The sequence below is a fragment of the Enoplosus armatus genome, chromosome 16, assembly GCF_043641665.1.
Source record: "Enoplosus armatus isolate fEnoArm2 chromosome 16, fEnoArm2.hap1, whole genome shotgun sequence".
Classification (NCBI taxonomy): Eukaryota; Metazoa; Chordata; class Actinopteri; order Centrarchiformes; family Enoplosidae; genus Enoplosus; species Enoplosus armatus.
The window spans coordinates 8,505,354-8,524,385 of NC_092195.1; the positions used below are offsets into that span (position 1 = coordinate 8,505,354).

Here is a 19,032-nt window from a genome sequence, read left to right on the forward strand (position 1 = left end):
AACCCTCCCCCCAAAATAAACCTCTCTGTTGGTCCGACCAGGACCTTGATAGCAATGCCTTTTCCTTTCCACAGAAAACTCATGAGAAAGCTTCATCAACCAATTAAACACTAAAGGGGGGAAAAAAAAGATTAAACTAAATCTGAAGTCAACCAAAACATCTTGTCAGGTTTGAAGTACCACACCAAGGAGGTGATAGGAGGGGGGGATCCTTATTTCTTCTTTGTGTTTCTAGTGTAAAAGGGGACAAAAATTTTTTTAACACACCCGTGGAGTGGGGGGAGGAGAGCGGTCGAGGGGTGTGTACATTTGAGGGCAGGTGACGTTGTTGGGAGCCCTCAGAAGTACATTCTCACAGAGATGCAAAGAGGTGAGGTGGGTGGAGGTTTAGAGGCGTAGGGTCTCTTATTAGCCACACTTGAAAGTTCATCAAGTAAGACAAGGTGGGGTGGATGTTTGGTTGGGTTCTGATAACCTTTGACCCCTGAGATGAGCATTAAGACCCCTTGTCTTTGTCTTCTCCCCCTGGACTCCGCTGCATCAGCCCATCTGTTGAGTCTTCTGGCAGATTCAGTCACCGTTCCTCCAGGTCCGCTGGATCTTTTACTTCCTGCGGGGCTGTGGAGGTTGGGCTCCAGATGTGGGCTTAGGCTGCTGCTGCCTCCTCACCTGGGCCAGGATCTCCTGAATCTTCCTCTGGGCCAGCTAGACGATATGACAAAATGCCAAGATAAGATCACAGCACACAGTACTCAAATAAGTTATTTCTGACAGCAAGACCAGGTAGCGAGTACCTTACTGCAAGGACCTTTATTCAATTCCACAGAGATGGAGAGACTACTTCTTAGTTATGTGCCTCTGGGGCAATCAGACCCAGAGCTTTTACATTCCTGGGGCACTGCACACCTTTGTTTTCTTTAAAAACCCACCTGGCATGCAAAGAAGTGTCCGCTGATCTTGACTATAACCTGGTCATTCTCATCAGGTGTCTGGTCCCTGGGCACCACCACTTCTGCACAGGTCAGGTTCTGCAGCTCGTTTACCTGCAGCCACAATAAAGACACCAAAATAAAACGTTAGAGTAAGAGAATTGGATAAAAGCTTAATTTTTCATTTGTTGGAACAAACTTAATGTTAGTGCCAAGTTAAGCTGTGCAATATTCTGGCTTGGTTTGTCCAGCTAGAGCAGTGATTAATGAATCAGCAGCCTTGTTTACCGTTTTTCCACCCTTCCCGATGACTCGTCCAGCAGCAAAGGAGGGAACCTTGATGTGAGCCTCCAGCTTCACCTCTTCCTTGGGTCCAAAGAAATTCTCTTCCTTTAGCTTGCCAAAGATGCGACACTGAGCCTGCAGCCGGACAGGTTCAAGTACAGATTATTCATGCTGCACACTCAGGAAAAGGGACAATTTTTTCCAGAAAAAACAAGCCTGAGAAAAACATTTCTATACTGGCTGTAAAGAGCCACTTACATACTAATAAAAACTGTAAATGAAAGAGCTACCCAACAGCTGCTACCATCAAATTTAACTATGTGGCTCATTCTTTTATTTCTACCAACAGTGTTTTATGCGTTTATATGGCTGTGAAGAGGTGCAACACCTTAAACTGAGCCTCTGGCGGCCCAACGATTATGACCATCCTCTGCTTGGCATCCATTCCTTCTGCAGGGGCAATCTGAAGGAGGGAACACAGCCAGCAAAAAAAAACTTCACTTATGCTTCTAATTCCTTTCAGTCAAGTGACAACAGCTGGACAGCAGACATCGACACATCATTGAAATTCAGAACCCCCCCGTCCGTCCGTCACTCACCTTGATTGAGGCTCCGGCAAAGTGCGACAGCTGTTTGATGTGTTGACCCTGTTTTCCGATGATGGCTCCCACTGCAAGCGCTGGGATGAACAGGTGAACTGTTTCCGACTCTGGATGTCCCTGCTGGGTATAAATCACGTTAGCACAACTGTGGCCAGTAGATCGCACAAGCAGCAACTGCAGACCTCGTGCTCAACTCCAGCCACCAATGTGCAAATGCAGAGTGTATCTAGCAGAAGCTGTTTGATTCTTTAAGCTACATTGGAGCTCATGCCCTCCTCTTGAAAAATCACCAGCTGGCCAGAAGAGACATGTATGTCCTGCAGTAACACAAACGCAGATGCTACTGTCATTACGTCCAGTGGGAACACCACTCTGTTCTTACTTATTTCAGATGGAGAGCACACTGTATGTTCGACGCCTCAGTGTTAGTCCATTTTACCGCACAGATCACAGTGTTAAAACTAATATTTAAAAACATTTAGCAGTTTCATTCCGTTATCAAAAGTCACAATCCGAGTTTGCCACATGCATCAGTTTAGAACAGTGGTTCTTAACCTGGGTTCGATCGAACCCCAGGGGTTCGGTGAGTCAGTCTCAGGGGTTCGGTGGAGGTCAAGACACACACCTCACTCATATGATTCGTGATGACACGCCCCGCTTGGCCATCACTGGCTGCAGGTGATCACGCTACATCGCTTGGCCTATCTGTGCTGCAGGGAAGTTGGTGCGCTCAGTTGTCGACTTGTGACTGTCGTGATGGTACGTCGTGTGATTTCTTTCTTAATATTTTAATCCCTTCACACTAACTATGTCGAGCAAAAAAAGAAAGTGGTCGGACGAATATGTACAATATGGATTCACGTGTATAACGGAACGTGATGGGAGTCAGCGTCCTAACTGCATGATTTGCAACGCCAAGTTGAGCAATTCTAGCCTAGCACCGGCAAAGCTAAAGGAACATTTCCTTAAGCAGCATGGAGATGGGGAATACAACACAACAACGTTTTTGTGTGAAAATCATGTTTTGCTGGTTTTGTTCTTTGAACACAGTGATGTTGATGCACGGTTCATTTTGTGCACCAGTAAAACATAAACCTATGTCTTGAATTTGAAAAAAAACACATTTTATTTTTCCAATAAAGAAGGGTTCGGTGAACGCGCATATGAAACTGGTGGGGCTCAGTACCTCCAACAAGGTTAAGAACCACTGGTTTAGAAAAACAAGCATGTGGAGAGTGGTATCTGGATATGAAGTTCATGTTTTTGCATTTACACTCCATAATGGAAGAGTGTCTTGACTGTATTTACAGATACCTTGTTTTTACAGTGTGTGATTGACTCGAGCTCTGGAAGAGGAGCTGGTTGCATCGTCAAAGGAGGAACAACAAGTAGCACTGTTGATTTTGGATCAAGCCCAATATTCCAGTCCATGTGTCAGCTGAGGGCACGCTAACAACTTGCTTTGGCAGCCTCCAAATCTGGAGAAGTGCTGAGGAGGTTTTACTCGCTGTTCAAAAAATATTCACCTTTCCTTGGCAGAAATAACAATGTAAAACATCTAAAATACGACTACTAGCCCAGGCTACTGTTGCCCTCCAGGACTTATGCCTCCCCATCCACCAGGTTAACAACTGCACACAGATTAGGGCCTGCCTAAAAAAAAAAAAAAAAAAAGGTCAAGAACTTTGATGTAGCAAACCCTGCCCGCCCCCTAATCCCGCAGCGAGCAGCCACAAGCCGTGCAAAGCACTTCGGGACGGGTGACTTACAGCAAGGGGCTGGCTGCTCGCCGACAGCATAGAAGCCCAAAATGGCCCCTCACCCCCATAAGGACTGCACTAAAGGAAAAAAGAAACATGGAACTGAATTGCTAAAGACTAAATCTCTGCTTTTGTTTAAATTAGTTGTAGTTTTCACTAGCCTGACCAAGAGTTGCAAAACATAGAGTGTAATGTAATGTTGTAATGGTGGCGAGCACTGCACTGTATGTGACAAGGAGACCATCACTTACTCCAAATGATGAGCATCCGCCGTGGGCTCCAGGAGGTGGGACACTGGACATGGAGGGACCCATTCCCGGTGCTCCACTGGGGAACAAACCCAGCGCGTTCAGATTCAAGCCTGGAATTAGGTTGGACTGGAGCTGGAGAGAAGTGAGAACATTTCTATTAATACAAAATGCATCACAAGATGTACACTTGCCCATCAACACCATTAATCCATTACATTTACTAAAAGTCACATTACAGCTTGGAAAGTGAGAAAAACAAATGCAAATTATAAAGTTTATCCAAACAATTTTACCTGAGGGGGGAATTAAATTATATATACAATAATCCTCTCCTGGTAACACTTTGTTCAAAACAGTGAAGGGGTGGGAAAACTCCCCAGAAGATTGATATCAAACTTGTTTAACACATAAGTGAGGACTTCAGATGGGAACGAAAAAATTAAAAGTCAAATCAAGCAATCTCTGAGCAACATTTTGAGTTTGCTTTTAGCAGGTATGTTTGTAAACTGTCAAAATGTATCAAACCGTGAGCCCATCCTTCCAGTCTATTGATGCTTTTTAAAAAAAATACATTTTCTATAGACAAGTTTAAGCAATGTCCAACTTATAAACAGCATTCACACGGTGCAATAAAAATTTCCAGGTAGAGTATGCACCTTCCTTGTGTTCACAGTGGCCACTGTAAAGTCAACAGTTGAGAATAGACTGTGGTCACTGAGTTTAAGTAATCTGTAAATTCCTGTTTTTTTGTCCTCAATATTGAAATTGTCTAGAAAAGAAATCTTTCCTTCAGACTAAGGCATTAAGAGGAACCTGGTTAACAATATAATCTTGCTGGAAAAGCATTGTTACTGAGATTGTTTTTTTTGTTTGTTTGTTTTTTTTAAGTGTGTGTAGTTATATAACGATACAATGATTGAGGATATGAAAGTGCTGCTATGGCAGCTGTGTGTGCAGATTACTGATTCACTTCCCAAAAAACTCCCAGTTATCTGGTTACTTATATTTATGTTAACTTACTTCACAGTAATTATCTACTGTAGCTGACCGTCTACGTCACTTTTGAAGCAGTTAGTCAACGGAAACTTTCCATTAGAAGGAATTCTCTTTTTCCTTGTTGAATAGATGCTTACGTTCATAGCAGCCATGTCGCTCTCGTACGATTCCCTGATCTTCTTCATCACCTCCTCCTCTGCTCTTGAGCACGCCTCAATGGAGCCCTTCACTGTGATGGTCCGCTCTGGGTTGTACAGGGTCAAGTCCTGGAGACTGGACGGAACAAACGGGGGAATTAAGAGGATTTATACTCTGACACAACTGTTTATTTCTGACACCAAAGCAAATACTACAATATAAAATATACATGCCATGCTAAGCAGCACTTTAATGAATGGGCTGCATAGACTACGAATAGTGTGAATAAAAAAAGAGCCATCAGTAGTCTCAAACAGTCTTACGGTGAGATGGTGATCTTGGTCCCCGTATCCTGCTCGATCTTCTTCAGGTTGCGTCCTTCCTTCCCAATTAATCTTCCTACAAAGTTGTTGTGTGCAAGTATCTTCAGTGGGATCTCCTCAGTACTGCACAAGACACATAGGGGGCTTAGTTACATGCATCTCAACAGCAACTAAACATTCAGATCAGGGTGTGTTTAACAAAATGACCGCTTCTGGTCTTTCGTGAGTTTATAAGAGAGACATAAAAAGCAAGGCAAATAAACTCACAACTTTGTGTCGACGGCTTCCTTCTGCATGATCTCCATGATGGTTGTGCAAGCATTGGAACAACCTTCAGGGGTGGAGTGAATTGTGATGGGCTTCTCTGCTGCACCAGCATTTTCTTTCCTATGGATGTCAATTCTGGAGTAAAAAAAGCAAGAAAAATGATGGCATCATTGAACAACAAGGCAATTCAAAGTGCCATACATGACAAAGAAACAAGACAGTATAAAAAAAAAAAAGACATTGTTTTGATGTGGTGTGTAAAAACTGAATGCTGTTTCTCCATGTTTAGTTTAGATTGGGACAGTAAGCTGGCCTGTCCCAGACCATCCGAGAGGTCTGGACGGTTCATAACGGAGAAGTAGTTTAGAAATGTATTTTGGCCCTCAGTGCTTAGGCTGTCTGTTTATCTTTGTTAAACTGGAGAAAAAATTTATTGTAGCACATCCAATCCTTGATTTGATCAGTGCACCTACTCAGAGCTTGTATGGGACCATAGTTACATGGTGATATTATATAAATCTGTTTTGCCGGCATAATGATTGTAAGACATTTTGTTGTTTTCTATGATCTGTGCTAGTGGGAGCATGTCGATATTGAACAGAAGAGGCCTGAAAACAAAGCCTTGGGGAACGCCACACAATGTGTGCACTCGTGTGTAATTACCAACCAACACAAAATAGTCCCCGCTCTTCAACTAGGATTAACCTAATATTAAGACTGACACAGTTCTATTACGTTTAAGTGGATGTCAATCAAGACAAATAAAAACAGTCTCAGGGCTGTGGTGTGGTCAAAATCCTGACTGGAATACACCAAAACAATTGTTTTGGGCCAAAACGTGTGTTATGTTGTTGTAAAACAGCCTTTTCAATGATTTTACTGAATGGAAGTTTGATATAGACCTGTAATTGTTCATTAGTGAGTAGTCTAGATTGTTCTTTAAGAGTGGCTTAATAACTGCAGTATTCAGAGCCTGTGGGAAATATCCTGAGAGTAGAGAAGTGTTGACTATTTACAGAAGATCTGATGCCATGCAGTTAAAAACACTTGAGGCAGGCAGCAGGAGGAGGATTTCAAATTTTGCACAATTTCCTCTAAGGTTATGTGGTTGATAGGATCAAATTGTGAAATCAATGAAAACATTTTTTTTAATTTTTATGTGGCATTTCCCCATCAAGCATTTTTCTTACCGAAGACTACCTTTACCTTAGTGAAAGGAAAGAGGATTTAAAAAAAAAAAAAAAGTGTTGCTACTTTAATGCTGGAAGACAAGGCTACAGAAGAAAGGACAGGACACAGCTCACTGGCAATGTTCAGTATAATTCCTGACCTCGGTGTACGTACTTTGAGTGGGTCTGTTTGGTGATGTTGCGGATAGTGGCACCCTCCTTGCCGATAATTGCCCCTACAAACTGTGTAGGAACCAGCATGCGCAGTGGGATGTCTGACTGCACTTTGGGCCGGGCACCCAGCCCTGGAGAGCCGGAGCGAGGAGGTCCACGGGCGTTAAAGCCTCTCCTGCCCCCCGGTGAAGGACCCTCTGGTGCAGCCGTTTCATCTGGGATATAGGACACTTTCAAGGCATAGTTTTCCATCATAGATCCATTCAGCTTCTCCATCGCCCTGGGAAGCACGAAAGAGATGTCAGTCTCAAAGTCTTGATCGCCACTGAGTGGGTATGACTTAAGAACACAGGGAGGCCGAGAGTGAAACGCTCTGACTGGATCAACTGCCAAACAAATTTCTGATGAGGCACTCAACTACGCTTCAGGTTTGATTTCTTTCCCATCTCCTTACCAATGGAAGAATCCAAGGAGTGGGGACATTAAAACACAATCAAGAGGCTTCGCTCCAAATTCATACAGTTTATGTCTCAAATGATGGGCAGAGGGGACCCAGGAGGTAAGAGCTCCTACAAGGCCAACATACTGAGGGGGCAGTGGCCAAACATTACTTCATGTGAGCTACGAGAAATTCACTCCAACCTCAAGGTAGCATTCACACTTGATACATGTCTGCCTTGTCAGACTGAAGGATTTAGATTTGTAGTGAGTCAATCAATTATGCCTGGAAACCTCTACAACCACTCGTGCAGAGAGCAACATTGTAGTACGTTTCATGTACACCAGGGGGCACCAGATGGCTAATTTAACCCCCCCTCCCTCTCCACCCCCCACTCCTCCTCCTCGTCGTCATCATTGCATGTCAAATTAAACTAGACTGGTTTTTGGAAGGAGGAAATCAGGTGCACTTTAAGAACACAAGACAGAGGAAGTTGATGCAGTTTCCAATAGAGAATGCTGGGTAACGTGAAAAACTTCAGCAGATCCACGTCAAAGACATCAAGACAGATGAGCTGGAGGTTAATGATGTGAATACACTGCGTGTGTGTGTGTGTGTGTGTGTGTGTGTGTGTGTGTGTGTGTGTGTGTGTGTGTGTGTGTGTGTGTGTGTGTGTGTGTGTGTACTCACAGCCTGGCCTGGTCCTTGGCTGCATATCGAACGTTGACTACCGCAGTCTCTGTGTCAGTGTTAACTGTGGGAGAACACACAGCACAGTCAATTCACACGCATTCAGTGACAGTTACAATTTACCAGCATGGGCTACTTTTACATGGTTAAACAATTAACTACTTTTTATTCTGCAATTATGTACTTTATTCCAAAAAGATAATCAAAATGAAACAAATGCAGTTGAAATATAAAACAGCACACAAATTCTGAATGCAGTACAAAGGTGTGCTTTGAGGCGAGCTGGTGGGATTGTGTTTTAAGCAAATTGCGACACAAAGCTTAAACAAGAGTGTATTTACCTTGTTCACAGCTCTCTACTGCACCGTACTGAGCAAGCATACCATCTAAAACCTGAGAGAGAAAGAAAAAGCCATGATTACTCAGGAGGCTTTGACCAGAACCTGTTAGTGAGCAGAAGCCTAACCCTAACCCTCATCTATGGGAACCAGCCCAGCTCACTGCCAGGACATAGTCCATTAATTCTGAACCCCAGAGTTCAATGTTGAGTTACGTGGATAAATTTGCTGCCTTCTTGTAAAAGCCTGTCTACCTCAAATTATGACTCTCCCCCTAAGGGCACTTGCATGGAGCTCCAGGTGCTGAGCGGCTTTTATAACATTTTAAAGTCTTCAGTTCAGTACCTGTGCATTCGCTGTACAACAACCATTTCTAAAAAAAATAATACTGAATATTTGATTTGCAAGCAGCCCGCTATTCACCTAAGAATATTCATGATTTATAAAAAAAAAAAAATCCTGACCATTTCAGGAAACAAATCCATAAAGCTATGGTTGCTTTTACTTGTTAAGACTTATTTATAAATATTACTACAATTATTAAATACACTTAAAAACTACCAGCATGTTGGAATCACATAGAAAAGGCAAATAGCAAAAAATGTTTATTAGAAAATGCATCCAAAAGTAAGCCACACCACGCTGGCCACCTGCCCAAATCTGAAGACCACAGGATTTCAATTCATAGATGTGATCAAATGTGGGTGAGAGGGGGAGCGAGGGTTCTAAGCTAAGCTAAGACATCCGACCATGCTCAGTCAAACGCAAGGCCACACCCCCGAGAGCTCAACCCCACTTTCTAGCCAACAAGAGTACGTCCCTGCCCCCCCACTCCACCAACCCACCAACCAAGCAACATCCCGCCTCCCTGCCATCTCCACTCCACATCATTGGTTGCTCCAGCTCTGATACGAGTTCCCTGAAGCCAAGAGTTGCCGGTTGCTGGCTGGATGCGCCGCCTGTCCATCTACCAAGCCTGGCCAATGGGAATCCAGGCCATTCAGGAAAGGGTGGGGTACATTCCAGCAGGAAGCAGTGGCTGGGGGAGGGGTGCGAGTTCATGCTACACATTCTGTGAATCGGAGTACATGGAAGGGAAGGGGGAAACAGTCCAAGCCCACCCACCCACTACAGCTTGTGAACACGCCACTACTCACCGCTATTCTCTCGCTGTAAGGCTACACACACACACACTATGACCCATTGTCTTATCTACCTGATAAGATACATATAAGGCCTTTGCATCAAAAGATCCCTTTCTGTCCCGTTCCTCCATTCTTCTAACCCCCCCCCTTCTGAAGGGAGAAACCTCCATGTCACCTTTTCAGAAAGCAAACCGCTTGCTACATACTAGAAACATGGGTGGATCTGGAGCTGCATTTGAGGGACATACGTAGGCAAAGCGAGCCCACCATTATAAAACACTGAGCCTGTCCGTAGCCATTTGATCACAGTGAGTGAATCAGGCTGAAATCTAAAGCCATGTATGAACCTCACAATCTTACAAATTTAGAATACGGAACAATAGTGCAATTCAATAAGAAAATCCTCAGTAGGTTTCTAGTCTTTATGGAGCAGAAAATTAAATTAAACACTACAAGCACACGCTATCACAGCTAAACCTCTGCAGAGGGGGGAAAAAAAAGGTCACGTAAAGCTGTGTTACTGGCACATGAGATTCCACATGGATCTCAAGTTTGACACAAATGATTTCTGAAGAAAAAAAAGCTTCAGTGAAATCTGTCAGACAACTTTAAAATGTTGAAATTAAAAGTACGGCTAAATGTGCATGTGCCCGCAGAAGAGTATGTAATCAAAGTAGAATGTGTAGCTGCCAAACAGTTTTACATTAGACGCTTATCACATGCAGGGAAAGACATGCAATGCACGGACACACACGACTGTTGCTCAACACTCGTTTCACTAATCAGGCAGTGGCCTTGGATTCTGACCATGTTATGTTATAAGCTCACACTTTCTATGGATAATCATTTTTACATGTCATGTTTTTGCCCTTTAACCCTTCATGGGGGAACAAAAAAAAAACAAGTGGATTGTATGAGGTTTTACACTGACCTTGAGCCTCCATTTACTGCTTCAACTCAAGTTTTAAATCCTCTGTAGAAACCTGACGTGAAACATCCAATTGACTCATTCGAGTTCCACTCATGCAACCGAGGACAGTTTTGCATGATCAATTCAAACATGGTTTTATGAAGAATTTGCCACAGAAAATTTGTGGGTGTATTTTTGCGTAAAATACCAAGGTTCACTTCCAGGCTTAATCCAAGATCAAGTCAAATAATTCATGCAGTTTAAAAAGTTACCAGTGTTGGAATAGTTGTAATTCTGGAGACTATTAGCTTTTTTTTATTTTAATTTTTTTCCCCTTAATGTGGGGCCCATCTCTGAGCTATGTGTATATCAATATGGCAATATATATATTGTTTTAGGTTAGCATGCCATATCACATTAAATTGCATTTTGTAAAGTATTTTTGTGGAGTTTATACTGTTGCATTATTGTCTACAGTGTCAGGAGAATATGCACGTTGAGGTGTAGTTTGTGGTGGCATTTATGGGGTGTATTATTTTATTACAAATTAACCATAAAAAACACTTCATAGTATATTCTCAGACACCACAAGCTGTCTTTAAATTGGGATAGTTGAATTTCTTACAGACTAAACTTAAGCATTATAAGCTTCAAACATTTAGTGCTTCATGCATGGCCAGTGTGTTGGATTGCTTTAAATTGTGCAGGTGCTGATTTTATTTTCTCCACCTTAAATTGTGCAGGTGCTGATTTTATTTTCTCCACCATCTACATGTCAAGGAAACACACTGCCAAAGTGTGAATCTTCAAATCACTTCATTTCCACACTCATTGTGTTAATGAAACACAACTACACCACCACAAAGTACTGAATAATTTAATTGATTTTCTAAATAAAATAAATAGAAATATCCCATCAACCATGGGGCCATGTCAACCCCCCCCCCCCCCCCGCCATGAATGTTTCCCAACCCCTCACACAATACACTTGGTTTATTTGTATTTCCCTGTGAGGTTGTTTTTTGTAAGAAAGCTCATGGTTTTTGCAAAATGCCTAAAAACATGCCTAGTAGGTAGCCAACATATGTTGCAATATACTGCCACAAAAGATCATGCAACTGCTTAAAAAAAGTTTCCTCGTGTGCATGACCCAGCCACATCACCTGGAGACCCTACTCTCGTGAAAGAATCTTTAAATCTTCCAATGTCCAACGTGTTTAGGTAATCATGACCACCTATCTATGCTCCTCCAACCTGCCATGTAGCTAAATGGTAAAAATCCAACCATACAATCTTCATTATCACATTTCCAGTTGTATTTGCAATCATTCATGTTCTACCAATCACAGTTCCACCCCCTGGTCAGTGTGTTACTTCGGCACGAGCTGCAGCCCTGTTCAAACGATTCATCAAGCGCATGCTCAATTGAAGCCCAAAAGGGAGGCAAGGTGACTCCAGAGGCCACTAAATGAGAGCCCAGTTGGGCTGCGCGATGGTGCCCCGCCCTGGAAGCAGTTAGCAGCCTGTTAGCACTCACCTCCCACTGCATGTGAGGCGGGATGTTCCTGATCTGCAGCTTACAGCTCCTGGAGAGAGAACAAGGGAGGAAGAGGGTGGGGGATGGATAAAGGAGGAGGGAGAGAAAAGAAATTGATGAAGGTAGATGGGGAGAGAAGAGGGGAGAAAGACAGTTAGTAGCTGACAATACCAAGGGCACAATGATACAAATGACAGAAAGGTATCTTAAGGAAAAAAAAGGAACAGGTCTTTATTCCCTCTGCCATCTAGTGAGACAGACCAGGGTGGAGAAGCTGCAGATATGACTTGTGCTTTAATTCCATTCCCAACCCAGCAGGTGCACGGAGACACGCTGGGTAAAACATGGGGGGGAAGTGATGGAGAAAAAGCGAGCAAAGGGGTGATTTGGAATCACTGCTGGGTGGCCTAAATTGAGTAGAGGGTGCTCAAAATTAAAATTAAGCTAAAACGCACCACGCCCTTTGTCCCAATACATCAACTGTGTCACACAGTGTGAAGAACGAGAGAGGGCAGAGAAACAGGACAGTAAGGTGGCGGAGAGGAGTAGTAAGAGCAGAGGGGAAAAGGGAGGTTGAGAAGGCCAAGATACGCTATCAGAACGTCTTGTCTACACTCTTTGAGTCAAGCATGTGCCCTGTAGCATTGCGTCATGAGTATTCAACCACTGCAAGGCTCAAGCCCACTCTTTTCAACCAAAATAGACACTTATTCAGAAGCATCCAGCTGTTGTATCAAAAATGGGGAAAGGGAGGGGGGCGTGGTGCAGGTGCCAAACAGAAACCAAAGGGAATCTCCACCGACCACGTCACTCTAAATAGAAACAACCAAAATTGTGTGCTTGTTCGTAGAGAGTGCGCACATTAGCAGGAGCAAGTGGAGAATAGCAGTTACAACGGTGCTGCTGTGCTCTGCCACTAGAAACAACCCGAACAGACATCCCCAAATTCATCCTTTTAGCTTGAAGGTTCCCAACTTAGTTACATTTTGTGTACAGTGGTATGAGCATACAGACTGTGTGGGGGTCATGCAGACAATGGAACTTGTGGATCAATGAGTCACAGAGTTTCACAAGTGTCTGCCTGCATGTGGATGTTGTATAAAAATGTGAGAAGAGCGCAGGCGACTCCAAAGTCCCCCGCCTGTTGACACGTGCAAACCTAAAGGAACAATATGTACATATTACCGGGAGCTGAAGCATGAACACGCACACAATGTGGAATCACAAACCCTGACACCCCACCCCCCCCCCCAACCCATTTTTACACCAGCCTTGCACTCACTCCGTACATACCTGATACATATGCAGCTAATTTAACTTATTGTGTGTAGACGTCATTTTCTGTCTTCTGTGCAAAAACTTAAAAAAAAAAAGGTTACACTACACACACCTCTTGTTCTTTTCCTCCAGCTTCACTGAGCTGTTAAATGATGTCTAAAATGCAGCTCATCTACTTGCTCCACTGCTAGTGGTTGTTTTGTAATCTGCTGTGTAGAAGATAACTCCTTACAACATGCATTTACACAACTCACTCTTTCCACCATCAACTCATTTTTAAGAAAATTTGAATTTTTAGTGTATGTAACAAAAAGGTAATTGAAAAAAACAACAACATGCATATCTACGCAGTAAAACGTACTGCACATGTGCAACAAGGGCCGCAGTAGTTGAAATTCCTCAGCTTAGCCACTACGGGCCATAATCAAGCCAACTGCAGTTCGACAACATATTTAATTTGAGACATTAGTAAACTACTTAATTCTAAATGGGCAAATTGTAAAGAAAATTCCCAAATAACTTCCAAGAGGAATTCCAGCCCTTTCCGGCCTACTGTGCCATTCCTGGCTGATCCAGCCCCCTCTCCCCACACATTCTGTATGCTCTGCATTGCGGTGGGAACGCCATGTGAACTGTGCAAATGCACCGAGCACTTCCAGTCGGATTAACCTATAGCTCCACACACAGAAGAAGTCAGCCAGGGTATGGGGTGGGGTGGGGGTTGGGGGTGGTATACATTCCCTAGTCCCAGCCTTTGATTTGGGGAGGGGGGGGGGGTGAGTGGGTGTGGTGTTGGGGGGGGGTTCTAGCCCTGTTTCAGGCAAGGGTAACAAGGGCCCTCTCTGCCCTGTGGGGGTGGGGCCCTGTTGCCATGGACACGGACAAGTCCACTGACAGGAACATGTAGAGCGGGGTTAAAAGTGGGAGGGGGAGGGAAGGAGGGGAGGGCCAGGAGTGCCTGGGGTTGGCTCGTCATGTGATGGCCAGGAGGAGGCCGGCTCCTTATTTACTTTTAAAAATGGACCAACATTCTACATGTTCACCCCCTACTTTCACCGCTCAGCTGAGACCTACGGGCCTGCACTGTGGAGATCACGCACACAAGTGAGTGAACAGACACGTATACAAGGGTGCACACATTAAAAACCACAAGAAGATTCACAAGTGAAGCAGCGTAGGACAGCAACACACCTGTATTCATCTCCATTTCTTCATCGTCCAGCCTCACTGAAGCACTCTACGTCGACACCATCAGGGATGGTGTCAACGCCCATCCACAGCCATTGACTATTCAGTATGCAGAGGTTCTGAATGACTGAACTCCACACAGTCTGGTTTCCGTTGCCCTCTCACAGGCCTTATATGCACACTATGCACCCAATAAGCTACATTCAACACTTGCGTTTGGACAGATTGGTTTGGAATTCCTTCAGAATTCCAATGAGTTGGATATCAACAGTTAGAAATGACTCAACTTCTGCAAAGACTATTACACATTCTGTCGACCGCCACGCCACAAATAAAATACATTTTACATATATTTGAGAAAGCAAAACTACAATGAGGTTCTGATTTGAGCCTAGGAAGGAGGGAGAGTTAAGGAACCTCTGCCTGCAGTCTGGGTAAAACAAGGGGCCACATTCATAATTCTCTGGCACCCCAAGTCTTCGTCCCAAATCCCCGTTTTTGCAGGTGGGGCCCCACAGTGACCCCATGACCCAGAATTCTTGTAATAAGAGCCAGGAGCCGTTTCTACAAGCAGCACTGATACGATCTACACTATTGTTTTTAATTTATACATGTTCTTTTAGTGCTTGGTTTATATGAAAAAAATAAAAATAAAAAAAGGGAAAGTCAAAAGGGCTGAAACTTTACACCGCTCACTGGGAACAATTGCTACGCTATGTACGTTGTAAAATAAGTCAAAGTTGAACACACATGTTTAACGTCCATTTGCCCTCTCGCTCTCACAGACAGACACACACAGACACACACACACACACACACACTTGGGGCCACCCCTCCTAAAGCCATGCCTTTTTCTCTCCCTGTACATGTGACTAAGCATGCATGTGGGGATGGGTAAACTACATTTATTTTGTTGGATTTAAGGGGAGCATAATCTGACCCAGGAAGTGAAGCCAGTGTGTACACAATAATGTCACAGCTGCAACCCAGTTTGCCTTATTATTAAAAAGGTTTAAATTAAATATTTGGAATTAAAAAACAAAACAAAAAAAACTGATTATGAACTGAAAATTAGTAGCTGCTAGCAAAAATTAATTTTATGTGTCCCAGATGCGCTAACAAGCATATACAATACACTTTTGTAAAAAGCTGGGTCAAACGTGAAAATACAATTGCCATTTTTCCAGTTATGTCAATTGTGGAAAATAAGGCTGTTTTCACTGTAGTGTAAATACACCTGTAAGATTCTGATTAATGCTTGATTTCCTATTGTACAATTTACATGCCTTCTCAGAACAAAATAAATAAATAAATGCGCAAGATATTGTCAGGAATGAGTGGGTGTCATCTTTAAATGCCAGATTTAAAATTTAGAGAAAAAAAATAAGCCAAGCACAACACATTTTAAGAAGTCAGTCAAAGTGAAATGTAAATGACCATAAGATGGCCGAAAGGTTTAATAACCATGAAAAGAATACAATGCATGTGTGGACTAGATATTTTCAATTAGTTAAATTTTGTTGTGTTATGTTGTTAATGCACACAGTATATTTTCCAGGAGTCACCATTGAATGCAGCAGATGTTTTGCTAATGCACTGGATTTTAGTGGGCTTTTGGCTTCAAAACGTGACAATTGCAAAGGAATGTATATCAACATGTTTGATTATGTGACGTATTTAGGCCAACGGGAAACACCACACTCAATAGCATGTCACCCCACGCGGTTCTCTATCTTTATGAGCCCCAAACTGTAGCCACCACCCCACCTTGATCTGTCTGCTATAGCACTTCCCCTTCCTGAGGGGTTCAAAGGTTAAGCCATGGTGATTGGCCAAGCCCCCAGTTGATATTTGCAGGTTGGAATGTAAAGAGGGGGCCCCAGCATGTAAAGTAAGTGTGTGTGTGTTGTGTAGCCTATACTCAGAATACTGTTCCCATTGACTACTGCCATGTTCCATGTTGTAAAGGGAGGGCACGTTTTACTTTTTTGAAGTGTGGCTGAAACTCGACTCTGCCATAGCCAACACAGCAGGCTGCACCACTAAAAAGACAGAGCAACGTCACCAGTTTTTCGTGATCAGGAACATTTGGAGGAAGGTCTCAAGATTTGACAAAAAAAAAAAAACGCCCCCTCCCCAATGTAGCTCACCTGGTTTATTTATCCAAGCTACAATTTAGACCAGCAGCTGCCAGGGGAAGCTGATGACCTTCAGGCGAAAAACACATTTCACGTAAAGACGTCAAAAAAAAAAAAATCCTGCTTAATCCACATCTAAGCACTTACTAAAAAAAAACAATATAAGGCACGTACATTACTTTGAAAGCCTCCATGTTTCACCTCGACTTTCTGATTTCAAATGTGGCCTGTTACTTTGCGTAACAACAGCATTCAGGAGACCGAACCATGCATATTACGTGTAACGCCACTTAGAAATTACTACACCAATTAACAAGCACGAGCTATTTTTTAATTTAATTCAAGAAAAAGATTAATTATGACCGAATTGCGTCACCACCAAAAATACGCACACAATGCCAAAAAGCCCCAGTATTTTACGTCCTCAGCACACATTACGTAGACCATAGAGAAAATATTTAAGGTACGCTTTGTGGAAATGATTCACTGACACACGGCAGTCCACTACGGGGGTCTGACTCTGAAACTAAGGATTTCCGTGGCTTGGGCCCCAAACCTCCCATTCCACTGGCGTTTTTGGGAGTCCATCTCGTGCAACAGCAGCACAATGTGCAGAGGAGGGCGGAAGCACAGGGCAGGCAGGGAGAATGACGGGCAGATCCTTCTCAAATGGACGACTCCACAAGGCCTGTACGCCTCAAAGCCAGCCTGCACACATTTCAAACCAGCACACTCGGGCTTTCACTCATCGCCCTGAGGTTGGAGCTCAAATAATATCTAAGTGTTGTACGTATGCAAGAAAGAACAATGCTAGTGGATGGGCGACCGAGAAAATACAGTCATGTGCTGGCTAAACCCAAATGCACGACGGTTTTAGGAGCACCCCACAGCCATGGCGAGAGGAGGGAGTATACCACCATACGCCCCTTTCATTTGACCCCAGAGCATTCAGGAAAGAAAAAAAAGACACCTCATTCAACCAAAATGAAAACCTACTGACACCACTGAATTAATAATGTTCAGCAACAACATAGACGCATATTTCCGGTAAATGTCACTTGGTAAAAAAATAAAAATACAGGCTTCTTATAGAAAATAGCTGAAGGAATTTAAAAAAGAGGGAGCCACTTTATAATAAAACTCGACCTACCTTTGACGTTTAGGGACCGAGTGCTCCACTTCGAGAACTTTCCCATGAAGTTCAACTTTACCTAAAAAACACAAAATGCAGCTATTAAATTTTCAGTGAGCCTTTGACCTCCTACACAGGCCTACTTTCTTGCTTTTGGGGTTAGTGTTTACTACGCATTGTATGTAGTGGACAAATCTAAAAAACAGGCGTATGTACACATGGCAGCGTCCTGGATATTTTCAGCATAGTGTGATATTAGCAACACAAATTGCTGGAAGTGTGCGAACCACTAATGCAGCACGAGGGCACAAATGAGGCAGGCATTAGCCCAAATTCGTAAAGAATTAAGACGAATTTAGCTGAATTGTTTACGTGCCCTGTGTTGAGCTGGTCGAACTTTAATTTCACAACAAGACCGTGAGGGACGAAGTGAATAATATACAAAAGCAAATGGTCGTGTGGCTCAGTTAGTTGGCCTACATTTGACCAACACAATTAAACCACCTGGTGTGTCAGCATGGGCGAAATGGCTTCACAATGTAGCGAGTTGTGGCCACTGGAGAAGGCCTATAGTTTGGAGAGCTGGATAAGAGTGCAAGTTCAAATTGAAGCTGGTGAATAAAAAAGCAGCAACACACTACGGCCTCTGCTCCCAATCGTGCCAAAGTGTGATAGAGCCCACAATAAGGTTCACTTCACGGCGTCCACAGCCCCGCTGCCCTGAACGGCACGTAACCTGCATTGGGAAAGCCTTGGTGTCTTCATCCTCATGATTGTGTTTACTCGACCATTTTATCAAGCCACACTCAGTGAAATTACAAGAGCAGAATTTCACTCAAACCCAGGGCAGCTATTTGTCTGAGCCCACGGTGTCAAAAGGCCAAGTAAAGGTTGTGTGAGAGAAAGAAATGCTTGGATACACCCCCACCCTACAGGGCTCGAGTAAATGGCAATCTTCACACAATTGCAGCAGTTCGTGCGTCTTTTCCAAATACCACTTTTTTTAAGCCCAGAATCTCTCACCTGAAAGAACATCGATGGCCTTCATCGCAGCCTTCTCGTCCGGGCAATCCACAAACGCATAGCCAGTTTTGACAAGAAATGGACCACTGTGCGGAATCTTCCACTGCTCAAAGATAGTTTCGAAGTCCTCCTCGCTCGCCTCAGCGCTCACGTTGCCAATGTATAGCTTATTCATGTTCTGCGCCGAAAAGGGACAATCTTTACGCTGAGGGAGAGATAGTTATTTGCTCACACGGATGTGCAGTGTTTAGAGTAGCCTAAATCGCCTTTACTACTACGGAGTGGCTGTGGCGTGCTTCCCGGTCGTTCAAGCCACAGAT

At 43.5% G+C, this 19,032-nt stretch overlaps 1 protein-coding gene across 8 annotated transcripts; it reads right to left on the bottom strand.

Moving 5' to 3' along the window:
- Nucleotides 1-568: 568 nt before the first annotated feature.
- Nucleotides 569-18,887, bottom strand: igf2bp3 (insulin-like growth factor 2 mRNA binding protein 3). Of its 8 annotated transcripts, none has more exons than XM_070921516.1 (16): nt 18,713-18,887; nt 17,708-17,768; nt 11,954-12,002; nt 8,365-8,416; nt 8,024-8,087; nt 6,896-7,174; nt 5,552-5,686; nt 5,285-5,407; nt 4,961-5,096; nt 3,848-3,959; nt 2,185-2,193; nt 1,814-1,923; nt 1,603-1,677; nt 1,218-1,349; nt 930-1,043; nt 569-705 (listed from the first exon to the last, which is right to left on the bottom strand). In XM_070921516.1, exons 1-16 carry the CDS (start codon nt 18,885-18,887, stop codon nt 604-606), a joined length of 1,728 nt encoding a protein of 575 aa, XP_070777617.1. In that variant the 3' UTR covers nt 569-603. The 8 variants fall into 8 exon arrangements, with proteins under 8 accessions (XP_070777617.1, XP_070777616.1, XP_070777611.1 ...); XM_070921515.1 differs by lacking the exon at nt 2,185-2,193 and adding an exon at nt 3,560-3,565 and having other exon boundaries at nt 1,814-1,933; nt 3,828-3,959; XM_070921510.1 differs by lacking the exon at nt 2,185-2,193 and adding an exon at nt 3,586-3,654 and having other exon boundaries at nt 1,814-1,933; nt 3,828-3,959.
- Nucleotides 18,888-19,032: the final 145 nt, after the last annotated feature.